Source organism: Vombatus ursinus, unplaced genomic scaffold (assembly GCF_900497805.2).
Source record: "Vombatus ursinus unplaced genomic scaffold, bare-nosed wombat genome assembly UNPS02008996.1, whole genome shotgun sequence".
Taxonomy (NCBI): domain Eukaryota; kingdom Metazoa; phylum Chordata; class Mammalia; order Diprotodontia; family Vombatidae; genus Vombatus; species Vombatus ursinus.
The window spans coordinates 10,863,972-10,885,296 of record NW_020948774.1 but is presented as its reverse complement, the minus strand read 5'-3'; the positions used below and the strand labels follow the sequence as shown (position 1 = coordinate 10,885,296).

At 39.3% G+C, this 21,325-nt stretch overlaps 1 protein-coding gene across 1 annotated transcript in view; it reads right to left on the bottom strand.

Moving 5' to 3' along the window:
• The window catches only part of DNAH9 (dynein axonemal heavy chain 9), a 466,635-nt gene extending 453,114 nt beyond the window's left edge, over positions 1-13,521 (bottom strand). Inside the window, exons 1-5 of the mRNA XM_027850079.1 lie at positions 13,468-13,521; positions 9,157-9,353; positions 8,500-8,658; positions 6,415-6,545; positions 1,616-1,827 (exon numbers count right to left, since the gene is read on the bottom strand). Coding sequence (XP_027705880.1) covers positions 1,616-1,827; positions 6,415-6,545; positions 8,500-8,658; positions 9,157-9,347 — 693 coding nt within the window. The 5' untranslated portion in view covers positions 9,348-9,353; positions 13,468-13,521. The remainder of the gene's footprint in view (positions 1-1,615; positions 1,828-6,414; positions 6,546-8,499; positions 8,659-9,156; positions 9,354-13,467) is intronic.
• Between the last annotated feature and the right edge of the window lie 7,804 nt (positions 13,522-21,325).

Genomic DNA, 21,325 nt, shown 5'->3' with positions numbered 1-21,325 from the left:
TTCTCCCTCATTTTATAAAGGAAAAAACTGAGGCCCAGAAAGCTTAGTGTCTTTTCAAACATAACAAAAGTTGTAAGTGGTAGAGCTGAAATTCAAACTCAGTTCCTCTGATTCCAAATTCAATATCCTTTCTATTCTACCATGACATAATTATATAACTTGAGAGAAAATGATATCTTTGTTACTATAAGTCATCACACTTTTGGATTTAATTTTTACTGTTAAGAGTATTTAGCGGTAATCTAATCATAATAATGACCTTGAATAATATGTTCTGAAAGTGCCCAGTAGGGACCTGGGTTATCATACATGCATTCCCAGAAACCCAGCATGTCTTAACAATAGGGAAGACAGGACTGAGGTGAGTGGGAGGAATAACTCAGACATTCTGCGTCAACAGTAGCTGTGAGAGATCAAGCCACAAGCTAAGTACTTGGTTAAATTGAGGGTTCAAATACAGATGTCATCTTCCAATTAGTAGGATTTTATGTTAAATGAAGTAAGAAGGGTATGAATTCAGATGCCAACATCACCAATTTCTACTACACCTCTCTCTATAGGAAGCTGGTATTATCTAACCATTCACTTATATAAAAGACAACCCTGTAGTGCCTGGGTTGCCAAGCCCCATAAAAGAGGATATAGTTGTCTTTAAATCTGCTGCTGAGAAGGGAGTGAAGAGGCATGGAGTGGTACTGAATCAGTGACTATAGAAGGGGTAAAGGACAAAGCTGGTGAGAGGAGAGAGGAAAAGAAAAATGAAGGATAAAAAAGGGACAGAGGTGGAAGACAAGAGACATGACATTCAGAGAGAGTAGCAACAAGTTAAGCCAGAACAAGGGTAGAAACCAAAAAGGAAAAGAGATGAGGGATGCAAAGGGAAAAGTATGATATGAACAAGAGGAGAAATAGAAAAGCTAAGAGTTGAATGAGGATCGATGAGAAATACAGGAACCATAATGCAAAAGGGCAAGTATTAACTAAAATTCAAAATTTCAGAAATGAAAACTCAAGGTTGATCAGGCAGGAGGTAAGGATTAAAAGAGGTGATACATGGATGACAAGCAGAAAGTACGTACACAGGAAAAGGAATAGATTAAGAGCTAAGGCAAGGAGACAGAAAGATGAAAGAAGAAAACATGGTGATAGGTAGAGAGGAAAGGAAAAAGAGGAACATAAAAAAAACAAGTGATGCTTGGGAATTCAAAACACTTTCACTAATACTGCTACTAGTGATAATAATGAATCATTGCAAAAGTCTGTGGGCCATAAACATTTTCACCTGCCTAAAAATGTGCACTGCCCCATACACTACATTTTCCTTTTGCCAAAACAGCCTCTGAAAATGAATATCTATTAAGTGTCTACCACGCGCTAAGCACTGTGCTGTGCTTTACCAATATTATCTCATATGATATAACCATAGGTGGGAAGTGCTATTATTACCCCTATTTACAGTCGAAGAAGCTGACACAGACAGAGGTTAAGTGACTTGTGCAAGGTCACCAAGTTAGTAAGTGTCTGAGGTTGGATTTTTAACTCCAGTCTTCCCAACTCCAGGTTCACTGTACCTCCAAAGTGCTTCTAGGTTTTTGGAAATATTGGTATCACCCACCTGCTGAATGAAAAGATTATACGTCTCCTGTAGCAACCCAATGATCCGTGCTGGGCAGCAGTAGTATTTGGACGTGGCCCAAATTAAGCAGATTAGGTGAAGCAGAGGTCCCACAAGTGGCTTCGCTTCACTGAATTCTGTAACCTCTAGGTTTTCCACGTGGCGCTGTAGGGGCTTCAGGTGCAGACAGACATCCCGAGCCTCTGTTAGAGCTAGAAGGACAGTCATAAACACAGTCATACCTGCTTGCTGAGGACACATACATAACATTTGAGCCTTGTGCTCTGGCAGAGGAGAGCAAGGCAACAATTATCCAGAATCTAAAAAGTAGATGATTTGAGTTGCTCCTTAAAATTAAAATGCGAAAATAATATTTCTGAGTCTAATTCTAGAACCCTTAGGGAAAGAGAACATGTCACTGAAATCACTTTTAAAATGTCTCTCGGGGCAGCTAGGTGGCGCAGTGGATAGAGCACCAGCCCTGAAGTCAGGAGTACCTGAGTTCAAATCTGGCCTCAGACCAAACACTTGACACTTACTAGCTGTGTGACCCTGGGCAAGTCACTTAACCCCAATTGCCTAAAAACCAAACAATAAAATAATAAAATAAAATAAAATAAAATCTCTCTCTAATGTAAGGAAACAGGGAAGTTTCTAGATCTCTGCTGAGCTCCCAGTTTCATGTTTCTTAAAACCATCAAGCACTACCATGAAATCATATACACATACCCTATTTATAGAATGAATGTGGTACTAAGAATTTGCTGTAAATGTTTTTAATCCAGCAAGGCTAGAATGCTGATGGAGGAAGATATAAAACTATTCATACTTTAATATAATTTTATTACACTATGGTCTAAGAAATAGGTATATATGTATGTTTATTCCTCTCTGTTTCCATTCAGTATGTTTAACTTCTCTAAAATTCTATTCAGGTCCTTAACTTCTATCTTGTTTATCCTTTGGTTAGATTTGTCTAGGTATGAGAAAATTACACTGAGAGTGTTAATGTTGTCTTCCTCTTATACACTAATAAGCTTTTTCTTCAGAGACTATGCTATTTGTGGACATGTACTTATATGTGTATACACACATATACATAAAGAACTGATATTAATTCATTGTTTGTGATCCCATTAAGCATCATACAGTTTTCATATTTATTTCTTTTAATCAACTTTATATTTACTGTTGCCTTGTTTGAAATCACTAATTTTTTTTATTTACCTGAAACACAGACTTTTTTTCTAGCCCCCTATTTTAATTCTGTGTGTATCTTTGTTTTTAGTACATTTCTCATAAATGAAATGTTGTTGTATCTGCTTTCTAAGCTATTCTGTTACCCTTCTCCATTTTATGGGTGAGTCATCTCATTCATATTCACAGTTACGATTGGCAATTGTGCATTTCTGTACATTATGTGCTCATACACTTTTCCCTCTAATTGATTTGTCTTCTTTGTCACAAGAGAAATTCTGAGAGACGAAGTTCTGAGCATGATCCATTTTATTAGTAAGGCTAGCAATTACCAATATATGGGGTCAATACCTTTCTCAGTGACCAAAGACCCTGACTGAGGACTGACAGGGTCTTTTAACAAAATGACAGAGTAAAATTTTGAGCAACATAGATATGAAAAAGGAATTGCTACAATAGTTTAAATTGACAAGATTTGACCTTTTAGGATAGGCAAGTTTCTCTGGAAAGTGGGTGATAGGTGAAGTTACAAAGATGGAAATTGTTGTTTATCCTTTGTTTTGAATGAGGACCAATGACATTATGGGTGATGTTTTAACTTTCAAGTGAATTGGATTTAATTGAAGCAGAGTTGCACAAAGTCATTAGCCTCACTCTCTTCCAGAGTCATTGAAGCCCAGTGGCAGGACAAAAGTCAACAGAACTGGCAATGGCCCAGGATTCAGTGGATGACTTTGGCATCCTTGATGTCTGATCAAATTCTACCTACTCCACAGGGCAGCCACCTTTATGGAAATTGTTCTCATTTACCTATTCCACCAAGGGAAGCCTTCACATGCTTGTGGTAAACATCCCCCATCCCTTAGGCATCCCTGGATGCCTAAGCTAGAATACTTCTATGAACTGGGCTTGTAGACTGGGATTTTTTGTCTAGACTCCTTCTCTAATGTCCACAACCTCCTGGCTATTTCTTTGTATAGATGTGGACTAGCAAAATGCACTTACTCTAGCTTCTCCTTAGACTTCTTGATCATGACAGACAGTGTTTTACTATATGCCAGGTACTATACTAAATGCTATACTAAATACATATTTTTATATATATATATATATATATATATATATATACACACACACACACACTATATATAATGTGTGTGTATATACATGTATAAAATATATTAATGATATATAATACTATGTATTTAGAAGGGTCCCTTCTAAAAGGTTGGGCCTCTTTGCTACTAAAGTAGTGATGTGCTGTTTTAAAGAAAGGGTAGATAATTTTTAGCCATTTAGAAGCTTTCCTAGTTTTGTTCCCTTGGCTAGGCTCTGAGGGGTTTTTACTTTCCCAGAAGGTAGCAATAAAGAGAATTATAGTCTCCCTTTTGCCAACTAGTTCTTCCAGACAGCAGAACTCTGTACATATGAATATAGCATCTCTTTTCTTATACACAGTCCTAAGGTCTTTTTTTATCCAACACTCTAGTTTAGGGCTTGGCCCTATCAATGAAAGATCTTAATCTAACTTAGAGTGATCACACAATATATTTACCAAATCCTCTGTAGGCTGGGCCCTATCCAGAGAATGGATACTTGTCCAACAATCACAAAATAGTTCTGTAGGTTTAAGATTCCGCAGTTTTTAATATTAAAGTTCTCCTATGAGTCTTACGCAAATGGGAGGCTGGGAAATAAAGTGCAGAGGTAGTCTTTGCCCTTTTGCCCAGAGTAGGTGCATTGCCCTGTAGGTTGCTTTTGTTTTAGTATTTTTCATATGTAAATCTCAAATGTGTCTTTATATTTGTCTTTTCCAATCAGCAAAATTGCTGAAGTCTGAAAAGGACACTCCCTTATACTAAAAATTGAACAAATACTTCTCAAAGAGTCAGGGTTCAAGAAGGGCTTGGTTCGGGAATAGCCTAAAATTATATGATTGGCAAGGGATTTCAAAACTGGAGGATTTCTAAATAAGAATTCTTTCTTAAACTAGACAAAGCTTTACCACATATTCTGTGTGCCTATGGCAGCCCACTTGTACATTTACAGTTTTTGCAGCATTCTAGACAACTGACCTAGGTGTGTATCAACAACCCGAGAAGAAGAGATCTAACAGAAGATGAAGGAAAGAACTATCCATGTTCCTTAGGTCATAGGAGGTGATCCAAGGGCTAAGGTGATAGTAGCAAAGGCAGGAGGCTTGGCCACACCATCGTTATGGCTGTGATTAAAAAAGCACAATCCATGACCATTTCTGCCTTTAGATATACTCATTTGACAACTGCCTTAAATTTGAAACTGAAGCCATATTTAATCTCTTAAATAATACTATAGAATTTTGTTTTAAGATCAAGCAAAAGGTAATCAAAAAGTCACATAGTTTGGTTAGGTTTGGAAGCCTTGAAATATATATATATATATCGGATACCCATTTCTCTAAATGTAGAGTTCATTTTTGTGTTTTCTTCATTAAAAAGACTGATTTTCCTTAGCAAAAAAAATACAAATATGGAATAGCCTTCAGTAGACTATTTCACGAGTTACTCTGCCACTCCATTTATCCCCACAATTAATAACCTGGTAGCCAATCATCTGGTAATAAACCTAATCAAACTGAATTATCTAGGCTAGCCAGCAACTAGATGACAACTGACACAGCCTATCACAAGACCTATACTTAAATCTTTTTCATTTTGTTAGAACCTACCAGTTCTAGCTGAACTCACATTTCATAGGCATATAGCCTTTGAGAAACCAGGGTTGTCACCTCCACAAACATTAAGACATCAGAAATTAGCTTACATAGAAGAACGATATTTGGTGACAGCCAATGTGTGATAAAAACCATTATTTTTAGACACAAAACTCATGATGTTCTGGGATGCAATGAGTATTTTCTTTGTATTAGTAGGAGAGGCAATAAAAGACATATAGTACCCTGGAAAAAGGACTTGCCTTTCAGAAATTAGGAAATCTGGGTTAGCTAGCTAGCTACCTAGCATTAACTAGCTATGTGATCTTGACTAAGTAACTTTACTTTGGTGCCTCAGAGAATTCATTCATAAAATAAGAAGGTTGGACAGATGATCTCTAAAGTCTCTTCCAAATTAGAAAAAAGTCTATGATTCTAGGTAGATCTTCAGTGTTTATATTGGAGCAGTAAGAGCCACCATTTGAGGTTCTCCGATGAGCTTGGTTTAGATGCAGTAGGAATCCATTCCAAATCCATTGCAAATAGAGAAGGAAACTAAGTAGTCAGATTGAGGTGAAGAAATGTCTTGAATACTCCAGATAGGAGATGGTAAGAATAAACACTCACAGAAGCTTTAATCTGCCTAAATTGAGGTCAGGATCATAGGATCAATTGAAAAATGCCTTAAGGATCAACTAGTCCAACACTTTCACTTTGAAGGTGAGGAAACTGAGGTTCACAGAGAAGAAATTACTTTTCCAAGGTCACAAAGGTCAAAAGTGTCAAAACTAAAGCAAGGCTCTGTTGCCAAACCTAGCCGTCTTTTCATTGAACAATGCTGGTCATCTGAATTCACCATTAAATCAGACACTTGTACCACACTATTGTGAAATTTAGTGCTGAAACTCACCTGCTATGACATCTCTGAACATGGCTTTGAAGGCTGGGAAGTAGCTGCTCTGAAGTCTGTTTAGAAGTGCAGCCATGCCCCTCACCTTTATGGCTCTCAGCTGATTATAAATATACTCCAGATCATCACACCTAAAACACCACAGCAGAGAGGAGATTTCAAAGACATGAATACTAAAAAACTGACACATGTACTACCTATATTGATAGAGATACTGATGATACAAAAATGACTCTGTAGAGAACTATATCAATGCCTACCCAAAGAGAATGATCTATCCCTAGAAGCAATAGTGTCACAGGACAGTGACGATAAAATTCTGTGTAATGAACTTGACATCCAAGGTGCAATTCCAGGAGGTAATAGTACTTACTTGAGGGACTGCACTTAAAGATATCAAGCAGGATGAAAAAGAGAAAGGAATGAGAAAGCTGGGGCAAGAGCAGAAATTAGGACTCTTTAGGTAAAAACTTTGCACTGGAACCTGCTTAACTGAGTTCTATTTATGGTAGAACATGGCCTGACTTGGGAAAGAGCACTGTACAGTCCCAAATTCAAACATCCCTTAATTTCTCCCTGGTCTCTTATTTATTTATGTAACCACTCTCTCTTTGTGGACACTCTCTCTTCTCTTGGTTTTCATTACATTCCTCTCTTCTGGTTCTCCTCCTACCAGTCGGATCAGTCCCTGTCCCTTTCCTTTGCTGGTTCAACATTCACATCATACCCTTTAACTGTGGTTGTATCCCAAGATTCTGTTTTCGGCCTTGCTCCCCTCTCTCTCTCTATTGTCTTTTTAGGTAACTTCATCAGTTCCTATGGGTTTTACTGTCATATCTAGGTAAACGATTCACAAATCTATACCCCATCACCAACTGTCCATTTGATGTTTCAAACTAGATGTCATGGAGACATCTTAAACTCAACATGTACAAGATTTAATTTATTATCTTCCCTCCTCCCCAACATACCTTCTTCCAAACATCCCTATTTCTACTAAAATATCACAATTCTTTTAGTTTACCAGTTTCATCATCTTGGCATTATCTTTGGTTCCTTACTCTCTCATTAACCCAATGCTAAATCTTGCCTTTTCTACTTCCACAATACCTCTATCATACCAACTCTTCTTGCTACAACAGCTTTCTAAGTGCTCTCCCTGCCTCAAGTCTTTCACCATTCCGATTCATCCTTAACATGCCTGCCAAAGTGATTTTTTTCCTTTTAAGTACATTGCAGTACATTAAGTACATTTAAGTACATGCCATTCGTCTACTCAACCAACTCCAGTTACTCACTATTGGCTGGAGGATAAAATATAAATTGTTTACCTCTTAAAGTCGTCCACCACCTAGCCCAAATCCATCTCTCCAGACTCACTGAACATTATTACCCCCACTCACACTCTGTTATCTAGCCAAACTGACCTATGTGTTATTCAGAGATCTCTCATCTCTGTACCTGTGCATTGGACATCCCCCATCCTTGGAGTAAAGTCTCTTCTCACTTCCATCTCAAAAAAAAACTGTACTCTTCCTTCAAGAAGGAAATTAAATCAAGCTCAACTACAGGCAACCTTTCCTGATGCCCCCAACTTTTAATGTCCTTCCCCCAAACAACCTTATATTTAATTTTTTGAATTTATTTGTATTTATTCTGTATTTACTCATATTTTACTTATTATCTTCCTTATTAGAATATAAGTTCCACTTGAGTAAGAATGCTTCCTTCATTGTATCTGTATCCCTAGAGTCTAGCACAGTGCCTGGCACACAATACATGCTTAATAAATGCTTGTTGATTGACTTTTGAATTCATGATCATATAGAATTAATGGCATCTATACTTAGTAGAAGGGAGAAGAGGAAGAGCTTAGGATCACATTTTCATCAGTATAAAAATGTTAAAAAAAAAAGTTCTGATATGTACATACAATGGAATTAATTTTGTAGAACATGCCACAGGATACTGCCCAAGAAGGTCTCTTGGAGAAAGAAGAGTATTTTCATTTTAGCGTTTCAAAGAACCTGAATCCTGGGAAGAACATGTATTTTTCATAAATGGGGGTATGTCTTCCACATTTACCTTCTCTTCCAGAACTCCACCTCCACTTTAGGGGTGGGATTTTCCCCCTGTAAGAGTGACTCTGAAGACTCCCTCTTTAACACTACTTGGATCTGGTGACTCCATTTGATCACTGTGGACTCAATGACATAGACAATTGACTTATCCATGGAATCCAAGCTGTAAACAGAAAACGATTCATTGATATTTAAGCTTCAAGCTGTTCTATAGTGACTGGGGAAGAGTAGACTTAGAGAAGCATAAAGAATGAAGAGCTATCTTCAAATATGTAGATGCCATATGAAAGAAAGAATAGATGTGTTATGTGTAGCTCTAGAGGCCAGAATAAAGGCCAATGGTTGGAATTTAAAGGGAGGTTATATTTTCACTTAACATTAAGCAGAATTTTCTAATAATTAGAGCTATATAGCAATGTAATAGGATGCTTAAAGGGATGATGACCTCAAGACAAGCAAAAGCTAGGTAATTCCCCGACGACCATGCTGTAGAAGGAATTCCTAATTCAGGTGGGGGTGGGGGGAAAGTTGTATTAGATGATCTCTAAGGTTCCTTCCTTTCAATTCTAAGATTTTATTAAAGATCTAAAGAACATCCTGGGTGAAACCAAAGCCAGTATCTACTACATGTCAGAGGCCAAAACTAACACATTGTACTTACCCTTTCTCACTTTCATAATCCACAAATTCCATGTTTTCTGAGCCTACTGGAAGAGGCAACAATGTTTTTCCTGTCACTTGCCCCAGGAAGACAGTAAGGTCACTCTGTAGGTTGTGGATGTGTTGTCTAATATCCTGATATATGGCATTTGGCCAGTCTTGATGATTCTTCTCATTGGTCAAGACAGGCATCACTACCTGTAATATTCATAGAACAAATGAGGCAGCTATATTAAGTATGGAAAACAAAGAACATATAGCTCTATACATAATATCCAAAAGCTCAGCTTTAATCCAGTCCATAATTCTGAATAATGTTACGACCATATCTCAAAATAAGAAAACCTGGTGAAGGATATAAAATAGTGTAAAGGATAGATTAGAGAGAAAAGAGAGAGAGGAAGGGAATAAATTTGTTGGGACGCTATTTCAATAGTTCAGGCCAGTGATAATGAAGGCCTATGCAAGTGTAATAGTATGGTAATAGGGAGTAAGGAACAGATTACAGAGATTTGCTCTGATAACCAATTGGACATGAGAGGCAAAGGAAAGAGAAGAGTTCAAAATAACATTGGTGTTATAAACACACCTGGCAGAAATTGTTAAGTCAGAAGAAGAATGTACTCAGGTTTGTATATGCTGAGTTTGAGGTGGGACATCCAGTCGGTGATGCCCTGAGGGCAGTTGGAAATGCAGGGTTTGGGAGCATCTTTATAAAGATGATAAATAAAGACATAGGAATGATTACCATGGGAGAGGGTGGAGATAGAAGCAAGCTGAGGACAAAATCTTGGAGAATTTTCTACTTAAAAGGGTTATGAAGAGGACAAAGGGTCAGAAAATGAGATAAAGAAGGAGTATGAGAGACAGGTAGGAGAGCCAAGAAAACGTGTTGTCTAAAGCCAAGAGAGGAGAGATTATCCAGAAATAGAGAGGGATTAACAATGTCAAATGTTGCTCAAGGACAATGACAACTGAAAAAATATACTGGATTTGGTGCTTAGGTCATCACTGGTATTCTATGAGAAAAGAATTTTAGTAGAGCCATGAAGAGGTTAAAGATGTACTGCAAGAAGCTGAAAGAGTGGCTGTTTAGCCCAATTAGCCTCATTCTGATCTCAGTTCAAATCTCACTTTCATTTCTCAACTACTCCAGTCCCCAGGGATTTATGTTTTTCTTCTCTTCCTTTCTATTTTCTCTACCATTCATTTGATACACATCAAAAATACTGCTATTGTTATTTAAAATTTCAGATCTTTTCAACTAGATTTGTAGAGAGTAGCCCTCTACGTTGTACAGAGTAAATACCCAATAAATGTTCACTGGTTGAAGAAAAAGGCATAGACTCCCAAGAGGTCATTTATACAGTTGGAACTAGGGTACAGGAACTTTCCTTCCCCACCTAAGGAAGGGTGACCTGAAATGTTTGAAAACCAGCAAGGAGAATACTATACTAACAGGGAAACTCCACTTCCCCTTCACTCCTGATTTCATAGTGTTGGGTTGATTATTAACTATCCTAGCCTGGGCAAATTTCTGCCATTTGGAGTTTAGATCTTTATGGTACTGGGAGAAGGCTGGGGTCAAGGTGTAGAGTTGAGTTCTATTACATTCCCAGATACAAGTCCTGTCCCACTCCCTCTGTTCCTCCACTCCCCTGTCACTCTGGGTATTGCAATCTCTGGAAATTTCTGCAAATTTTGGAGTCTGATCTCCATGGCAATGAAAAGATGGAGGAGGGGTCAGAATATGCAGTTGCTTTCTGTTGCAAGCCTATGGGTTTGTTTTGTTTTTTTTGGTTAGTGCAGCCTTGCTGGACTTCCCCAAGTGTCGTCAGTGGTGGGGGAGAGGTTACTGATTGAGTAAGAGTTAGGCATTAGTTCATGGTCAGAGAACTGAGAAACAGAGGGAATGGATCAAGACATGGTATGTGTGGGAAGAAGAGGGAAGCTGTGTGACACTTGAACAAGCCTTAAGGAAAGAGCCTATTACCCATCTGGGGCCAGTTCTGTCTCTACAAAGGTCACCTGGGGCAGAGACCTAGGGTGTTGAAGTATGAATTATCCAGGGTGGAAGAAGGCTGGGAGACTTTGAGATCCAGCCCCCAGGGAAGCTACCTCAGAGGGAAAGGAGTCAGAAAGTGAGCAATAGGGAGAAATAAGGGGAAAAAAAGACTGAAAATACCACAGATCTCAGGAGGAAGAAAACTCAAAGACCTTGAGTATAAGCAGATACACCAATAGAGAAGACATTAAAAGTAGAAGGAAACTCCTGATCTATTAAACAAGATCAAGCTCCTATGAATAAATATCACAAAATAAAGGAAACTTCAATACCAGATAAGGCAGGAGGCCCTGTGGATTTTAAGAAGAACATGGAACCACAATATGATGTCCCTGATTGGTTTAAATGAGAACTAAAAGTTGTAATATCAAAATTTATGATCCACATAGCAGAAATAATGTGCAGACAAAAAAAACCCAAAAAAACCCAAAAGTTAAATCCATGGAGCCAAGTTTCACTAAAGAAACAAAAGAAAAGATGGTGAATGCAAATACACAGAAGTAGAGGACAATCTGGAAGAAGAGAAGCTAAAAACAATAACATTAAAAGAAAACATGCTGTCCATGCAGTGTTGGGTTTAAAGAAGCTGCCATTGGGGAAGCAGAAGGCTGTTTATGTAACTGGGCTTTCAACCAAGTCTGGGTCATTTTGCATATTGCTGTTATGTGCAAGGTGACATGACTGAATTACCAGAGAGAATGCTAAGATGATGCTGTATAAGGGGTATAGGTGGTACAGTGCTGCATAGGAGAAAGACATTTAGTTCAAGAATTTCTCTGTGAGACACACATGGAGAGATAGACTTTGCCATCTATAGACATGTAAAAGAAGGTCTTCAGGATGTCTCTGACCTCTAGCTTGCCTACCCAGAGACTTCAGAAACTTTTCCTTGAGTGAAATTAGGACCTCTCTTTTTGTCTGGGATGAGATTTCATCTCACACTGAGCTAAAGAGCTTATTCATTTTTGTGTATTTTCTGACATAATTTGATCTCTAGACCATCTTCTATTTCTGTTTGATTACATAAGTGGGTTTACATACAATTCACTATTTATGATGGTCTTTTAAAAAATCAATGTTTGGTGGAAACAAGTTACACTGACTAGTGTAAGCTAAGGGCCATTTTTTCCTTCTTAAAAGAAACAAGAAAACCATCTTTTGTTCTGAACCTATGGTGACACTAGACCAACAATACTGGGTGAGAGGGGAAGGACAGAGTATAAAACTAATCTGATTTCCATCTTGAAGCATCCATGACCCTTCTTCAGTTCTCCATAAGGCAGACTGGTCTACTAGGTTCTAGAACTATCTAACCAAAACACTTACAAGACACATATCTATACATTTAGAGAACCCATGTGGGTATATATACATCTACATGTGGACATAATACATATACATTAATATATTTTTAGGTTTGCTTTAAGGCATGAGGGAGTGTTGCTGCAACAATTTAAAGGGACTGTATTATTGGTTTTAAACTGCATTAAGACTTCTGGGATACTATATACACATAAATATGTATATGTATGTACAGTTAATGAATATGCTTAAAAAGGCTGGAGGCAGGCTTATTAAAAGTATCTACTTGCTTCTGAGTTATCATACATATAAAACTTGTACAGGCTGGTTTCAGGGAACTTTACTGCATTACTCTAATACTCTAATACAGTCACACAAAGTTGGGAAGGTGATTTAAAATTCAGGGGGATAGGAGCAAACACGGGCAAAATGAACTATGAAATACTGTCAGGAAGATTCATGGCACTTAGACTAGACTAGAATGGGATGGGACTAGACTAGAAAAGGAAAGAGCAGGTCCCATCCACACTTGCACAAAAAGCCTGAAAGGAAACTTAGAACCAGAGGGAGCTGGAGCATCCGGAGCTCAGAGCACCCTCTGGTGGCTTACACAGAGTTTGCACCTTAAGTGACTATTCCAGCCCCACTTTATAAAGTGCTCCCCTGGAGGAGCAACTCACTCACACCCACTCTAGGTCACAGTTTTCCTTTTCAAGCCTAAAACTCTTTGCTACTTTTATTCACTCGTTTTACCTTTTCTCTCCAGGATCAAATGATCCCTAAAGTCTAATTCTATGGAAACCTATACTTTATAATCCACAGACTTCTAGCTGTGCCTCTTCACCCGTTATGACCACGCCTTCCACCCTCCGGGTCCAGGCCATCCAAAGGTCCCCTTCCCACGCGCCCCGCCCGGGCTCTGCCTAAGAGTTGAGTGTCCCTCACCTCAGCCACCAGCGTGGCCAGATGCTCCAGCGGTGCCGGGGCCAGCTCCCCGCAGAACACTGAGCCTCTGGGACCCAAGAGCCCCGAGGGGTCGGGAGACCCGCGCAGGAAGAACAGAGTTTTGGCTCGAGGCAGGTCGGAGCCAGGCCCGAAGCTCAGGTGCAGCCCTCCACCCCCTGGCCGCACCACCAGCGTGGGCTCCTGGGGGCAGTTCCCCGCCAGGAAGGCCTGAAGCAAGTGCCCTGATTCGGGCGTGCCCGCGCAGCGCTTCCAGGAGCCTGCCGCCGGCCGCAGGCACCGCGTCACGTAGTTGCCCAGCAGCTGAAGCCGAGGGTCTGGCCCTTCCTCGCCATCTCCGTCTTCAACCTCGGAGGACATAGCCGCCACCTTCGCCTGCAGCCTGCTACAGGCTCCTGCTTGTTGCTGCTCTGGTTTCCATAGAGACAGAAAAACCTCCTCCTCCTCCTTCTCCCTTCCCTAACCCCGCCTCCTCCTCCTTTTAGGTCCCCTTCGCTCCCCTACTGCCCTTCCAGTCTACTTCCCCCTCTGACTCCGCCTTCCAGCTCGTCTAGGCTAGAGGGAATGTAGAAGGATGGGACGGACAAAAAAGGGAGAAGGAGAAAGGACAGTGAATGCACTATGGGTTTGGGTACTTTTTTTTAGCCCTTTTAATTCACAAGGCCCTGGAGCAAAAAGAATAGAAATTAATGTGTACTCTAGTCTTTGCGTAGCGGTAAAACATACATTCACTGCATCTGAGGTAATAGGCTGATTTGTTTTAATGTAAAAATATGCATTAGCATGCAAAGATCAATAATTTACCCATCAGGTCACATGGTTGGCCTATTGCTATTTCATAAGGCAGGGCTTGAAACACCTAATGTTTCCCCAAGGTATTTTGGCATCCAGAGCCTTTCTTTACCCATTCTCAATATCAGTGGACACTGATACTCAAAGGTGACAACTGTTAGGATGCCTGGAAAGTGAATAATATGGGCAACATGGCCCAGAGGGTTGATCTGAGTTTCTTTCCTCCCAGCCAGTTCACAAACTCCATTAACGTGACTAACCCCCAAGGAGGCATCTTTTCTAGGTTAAACTGAATATTTATAATCAGCTTCAAAGAAATTTGAACAGAACAGGCTCATATCAGAGGCAACCTAGTAAGCAGGGAGCCCCCTCAGGAAAACTCTTGTGGCAGGTGGCATAATTGACCTCATAATAATTGGGACACAAAGGTTGTTCTGATGAGAAAGTCCAGATTAAAAAAAGAAAGAAAGAAGAAGAATCAGGTTACTAGTTAGTGTTTTATCATGAGAACAATCACACAATTATGTACTTTCATCTAAAGAATTGCTGTGACTAAATGTTTATGATGGAAAGACAAACTCTTATCATGTAAGAAGACATTAATAGATTCAAGTATATATGATTATACAAAATTTCCAAATTGCATTACAATAGAAACTACAACCAAAAATTTTTAAAAAGGAAACAACGGATTGGGGGAAATTTGCATAAGAATGCATGAGAAATAAAAACCCAACATCCTCACTTTCCAGGAATTGATAAAATTTTAAGAGCAATATCCACTCTCTAGTAATCAGAAGATATTAATAGATAACTTACAAAGAAACACGAATTTTAAGGAACATTTGAAAAGCAGTCAACTTCAATAATAAACAAAGAACTGATCACGAAAACAACTTTGTAGTACCACTTCAATCCAAAAAGTTGGAGGAAAAAAAAATGAAATGACAAAACTCACGGTGGCATGGTGGAGAAACCATACACTCATACATAGCTGATAATTTGCAAATGGATACAATCTTTTTGAAGGGCGATCTGGAGATTAGAGAGTTTACAAACTGATTCCAAATCTCAATACTATGAATATGGCCCACATATATAATGTGTAAAGGAGGAAAAACATTGTAAAGACATTTATAGTTGCTTTGTTTGTAATAGAGAAAAAGTAGAAGTAACCTAAATGTTTAATCTTAGAGCATTCACTAAACAAATTAGGCTAAATAAATGTAATGAAAATTATTTCTTTATTTAGATATTGGATGATCTTTGATTTCAACCCTATATATACTCCTTCTGCTTGAGTAGTTCACAACTTCCTTCATAACATTTTATGAATTCCTATAGAGTAAATGTCTTAAGTGGTGGCCAATTCTCTAATGATGACCTACTTTGAATTTATCTGGGCCGATCCTCAGATGACAGACTTACAGTTCATTACTGAAACTTTAATTGAAGAATTTCTAGCTTGGGTACTACCTTTCTGAACTTGCTGGCTTAGTTCTGGTAAAATATAGTTATATCATACATATCATATCGTATCGTATCGTATCGTATCGTATCGTATCGTATCGTATCGTATATCATATCAGCCAGGTGGCACAGTGCATAGAGTACTGGGCCTGGAGTCGGGAAGACTTGTCTTTCTGAGTTCAAATCTGGCTTCAGATACTTGCTAACTGTATGACCCTGGGCAAATCACCTAACCCTTGTTTGCCTCAGTTCCTTATTTGTAAAATAAACTGTAGAAAGAAATGGAAAACCACTCCAGGATCTCTGCCAAGAAAACCTCAAATGAGGTCACAGAAAGTCAGATATGACTGAAAAAAATGACCCAACAACAAAAATTATACTATATTATATTACATTATATTAATAATATATACTAGCATAGTGTCTTGCATATATTTAGTGTGTGATACCTGTGAGCTTCAAGTGTATTACTTTGTAGGTCTACCACAAGACCCTGGCAGTACCACAGGTGTAGTAGTTATCTATATTGTCTTTTGTACTGTCTTCCTTAAAGCCTACATAAAGGCAATGTTTCACTACACTAATTGTTCAATGAAGAAGTTTAATATTTGAGTTGTCCAAGAGTTTATCCTATATTCAAGCTATTGACACTCCAGTGTTCTCATCGTACTGTCCGGTATGCATGAGTAAAAGCATTCTGCACCATCAAACAGAATAACTCTGTGCAAGGGACCCAAGTTAACACTTGTGCAGTCTAGACTATAACATGTAGTCTACAATAATATGAAATATTGCTCATAATTATAAAAAATAGAAAATTGATGGCATCTGGACTTACCTGTCTCTGTCAAATGATGTTGCACATCAGAGAACACAGACAATCAGCGTTATTGCTACGCAGGTTATCAGACAGCAAAATTAAAAGAAAAAAAAAACTTAAGTGCTTCCCACAGGAGATATAGATCTCCACGTGGCACTTACCTAAAGGGCATGGAAAAGAAATAAAGAAGGTATTTATGTGTACAGGGCCACAGCCTGGGACCTCAGAGTATAGACTTCACCAGACTTTGTGAAACCTAACAATCCCTGACCAAGGACCTCTTTTTATCTTAGTTCCCACTTCCACTTCCTGGCCAGTTGCTTTCACAGTTGTTCTAATCACTTAAGATAGAAACCAGAGTTGTAGCAGCTAGTAACCCAGGAGACCAACTTCTGAAGTCCACATGGTAGACAAGAAGCCTCAGTTCAAATCTAGTCACTCTCTGACCCCTGTCACCTTCCTACATGCAGGAAGTCTCTCTGAAGGGCAAAAGAAAGGAGAAAAACTCAGTTATGTATACTAGCATTCATGTCTTGGCCTCTCTCTTCCTGTCACACAGCTTCTTATTCTAGAGCACATATCCTCTGAGACTACACCACTTTGATGGCTCTCACATCTTCTCACCCACCAACAGTGTTCATTCCCCTGAAATTCAGTAAAGGGAAGAATGAGCATAGCAGTCATCCTCAATGCTCTGAAAGTCCTCTAGCTCTACCCTAAAATTACTAACACCCAGGGACTAGGTAAATAATAATTCAGAAGAGATAAGGACATCATATAGGCACAGGTGATAGGTGCTTAATAAGCATTTGTTGAATTGATGAGAGACTTCAGATCAGGACTTTTGTTGAATATTGTGCTATCATTAAAATTTTATGTGTGCAATTGGCCCCCAAATAGGGCCCTTTAGTTATGGGGCTCAAGTGCTGCCTTTCAACCTACAAAAGGACAGCATGCCACTATGTTAATTAACCAGCAAGAGAGTTTAATTAGCTCAGTGTACTATCTCAATTACAAATCAGGTAGGGCATTTGGCAGTGCCTCAGGCAGGCTGAGCCTCCAGCCTTGTCAGTTACTCTGAAGCATGCACAGGGATACCCTTCCCCTCAGAGCCTACATTTTCCCAACTGGCCATCAAAGGATACTGACCCTGCAAACATCAAGGCTATTCTTTACTCCACCCCTCCCGAACCCTGAAAAACCCAGGAAAAAGATAAAATAACCTTGATTAAATCCTCCTTGCTGGCTAGTCCCCGGTTTCATCTTGGGTACTGCTGAAGGCAGCTCTAACACCAACACTCTTTCAGATTCAAGGTTTGATGGGGACAAAATGAGGCACTCATAATTCATTGAATACTTAACCAAAAAAAAATGTTTTACTTTGGCTGAAGACAGAAAGGATACAGTGACACAGTTTCTCTGGATATAGCTATCTTCATGTCTAAATGTTTCTGGTCATCAGAGGTCAGGACATGGCAGGCTTGCACAACATACACTGGCAGGCCACAGCCCGCCAAAGGATTTCAGGTAATCCATGAAAAATGTAGGGTTGCCACTGCACACTCTTCTATATGTCGCGTGACCAGCTGCAACCAACCATCATCAGTTGGTCTCTAGTCTAACCTATCTAGGGCCTAAAGAAATTAACAAATTGTGCAGGTCTGGGTATGGTAAAAAACAACAACAACAACAACAACAACAACAACAAAACAAAACAAACAAACAAAAAAACCATGATGACTTTCGTGGTCATCAAAAATGGTCTTCCACCAGGTCTGAGAAGTCCCTAGTGCCCATGGCTGAAAATTTATATGCCTTTAGTTAACCAATAAAGTAATTCAGGGAAACCAGGGCTAAGAAACAGCTTTGTCCTTTAGGGAAAGCTAATCCCTAAGGATTAGGGAAGGGGGAAGAGCCCAGGCCTCTCCATCTTGTGTGGAGGGAGGGGAGAAGAAGCTTCATCAATGAAACATTGATAAATATTAGTCCTATCATCATAACACGTATCACCCCTCAGTGGCATGGTGCTAAGAATCTTCTGGAGGACCTTCTACCACTTAAATGGTTACAGTTTGGGTTTTTTGCTGGTCTCAAGATGGCATTGAGAACTTTCTCTGCACCTGAGATCACGCTACTGCTGCTTACTTCTGAGCTTGCTTCTCTCTGGGTATGCTTCCCCAGGTCCTACCTTCACTCTGGACTTGAACCTGGAATGGCAAATCCCTTCCTCAATCTGCCCTTGATCTCTGACTCAGAACTGTGTGGTGGCTGACAAGGTTGCCAGGTGGTACCTGTTCCACTCTCAGTATCCCAGTATGGATCTGAGGGTATGCTGGTGTGCTTACTGGGACTGTTTCTTGGATTTCCCCATCAGGATTTGGTCTGGTGAATTTTCTAAATCCATTGGAGGATTTTTTTTGAGGAAGTGGGGAAGTTCACTGTACTGCTTCCTGCTACTCTACCTTCTTGGCTACTTGGGGGAAACTTAGAGCTCCAGAAGTCTAGCAATTATTCATTCTGGTTACCTCTCAATACCTGCAAAAGGCTTCACCCAAACTGGTCTTTATGGACAGACCTTCAGAAATATGGGCCTTTCAAGGTCATAAGGGCTCAAGAGGAGAAATTGCTAGACTGCCTGTTTTATATATTACAGGGCCATAGCTTGTGCTGGGCGCTACTTGAAAGAGGAAGATTTATGGGTGACTTGGTAAATGGGAACCACCAGGTTACTCAGATGGGTAATACATAAGTTCTCCAAAACCTAAAGAGTTCAATAGGCTTCTAGATTTCCTTCTTAGATTGTGGGGAAATGTCAGTAGCTTATTGTGGACAGTAACTGGAATCCTTTGGGATATTTTCCACTCACTGTGTTCCTTCAAACTTGACTGAGTGGGCTTGACCCTGGATTTCCTTAGGGTTGATTTTCCACCCATTTTCCTCTATATGTACCACCATCTCATCACCTTGGTTTCATCTGGCTTAGTTAATATTAGTCATCAATGTAGTGGAATGACCTCTGTAAGAGAGGCCTATTTTATGTCTCTGTTCATCATAATGTGGTAGTGTAAGAGAGAGTTCAGGGGTAATTCAAGTAACTCTGGGGAAGGATAATGAAGGTATATGGTACTCCTCAGGTGAAAATAAATGGATGCTGACTAGTCTTAGCCCCAGAGAGAAAAAGGATTGGCAAGGTTGATAATCTCATACTTTGTCCAGGCTATAACATCTACAATATTGATTAGAGGGATATCTATATAGGGGTGGGAATAATGACTTTTGTTCAACTACTTACCGTTAAGTCTACTATAAACTTCTTCGTAGGTGTACAGTAGACTCCCATATGTGGTGAAGTACATTCTGTACATGTAGCATAGGGGTGTCGTTGTGTGCATTAAAGGGAGGCAAAATAGACATCTCTAGCCCCTTCTCCCACCACTCTTCTCCTAGAGAGATTTTAATTCATGCCAGGATGGGGAGCAGGAGGTTGGGGCAAGAAGACTGCCTCCTCTGTTCTCCTCATAAAAAAGGAAGTCTAATGGTAGCTATCTCTAGGGCAGGGAGAGGAAGAAAAAAAAGAAATTTATGTGATGAATTTATTATATATTTAAAATTAATAGCAAGTTTTACATAATAGATTTACAGTTTATGAGCAATCATCTTTTTAAAAAAATATATTATGATGGTCTGATGCTGAGTGAAATGAGCCAGAAGAACATTGCACACAGTCACAGCCACATTGTGCAATGACTAATATTGATAGACTTAACCTTTCTCAGCAATACAAGGATCTAAGACATCTCCAAAGGCCTCATGATGGAAAATGCTATCCACATCCAAAGAAAGAGCTATGGAGTTTGAATGCAAATCGAAGTATACCATATGCTACTTTTTTTTTCTTCTGTTGTGTTTTGTTTCCTCTTTGTGGTGGTTCCTCCTATTGGTTCTAATTCTTCCTTACAACATCACTAAAGTGAAAATATGTTTAATAGGAATATATATGTATAACCTATACCAGATTGCATGCCGTCTTGGGGAGGGAGGTGGGAAGAGAGGGTGAGAAAAATTTAAAACTCAAAAGCTTATGGAAGTGATTGTTGATAATTCAAAATAAATTAATTTTTAAAAACTATATTATGTTATGGAAATGCTTATTTTATTCCATAAATTAAAAATTTTAAAAAAGAAAAGGGTTACTAAGCTAGGAGTAGATTTATCTGCTCCCTTAAATATTGTTGGTCTAAGTGGATATGATAGGGTTTATGTTAACTTCTGATCACTGTATCATTATTGAGAAGGAAGACCCCAAACTCTATATCCAAGACTTGATTCCTTTCCTACCAAATATCAATTCCACAAGGAACACACATATAGCAGGTTGCTAAGAAACCTATTTATCTGAATTAATAAAAAAACCAGAAATCAGAGAATGTGTGCATAGGAGAGTATATATCAGACAACACCAAGTGAAGGTGCCCTCCAATTGGGAACATGTTAACAACTCAATCAAGAGACAGTCCCAGATCTCACTCAAGGGGAAACTCAACCTGGGGATAGGGACATGATAGAGACTTTTGTTTCCCCTCATATCTTCTCAGAATCTTTTGCTTCAGCTACCTAAACTTCAGTTACCTAAATATCTTCCCTCTTGAAACAAGAAACCAGAAGTGCCCTGAATAACTCAAAGAAGCTCTCCAGAGAGTGAAGCTCTCTTGCTCCACCCTACCTCTCATGTAAGGGCAAGACATTGACCTGCACCAT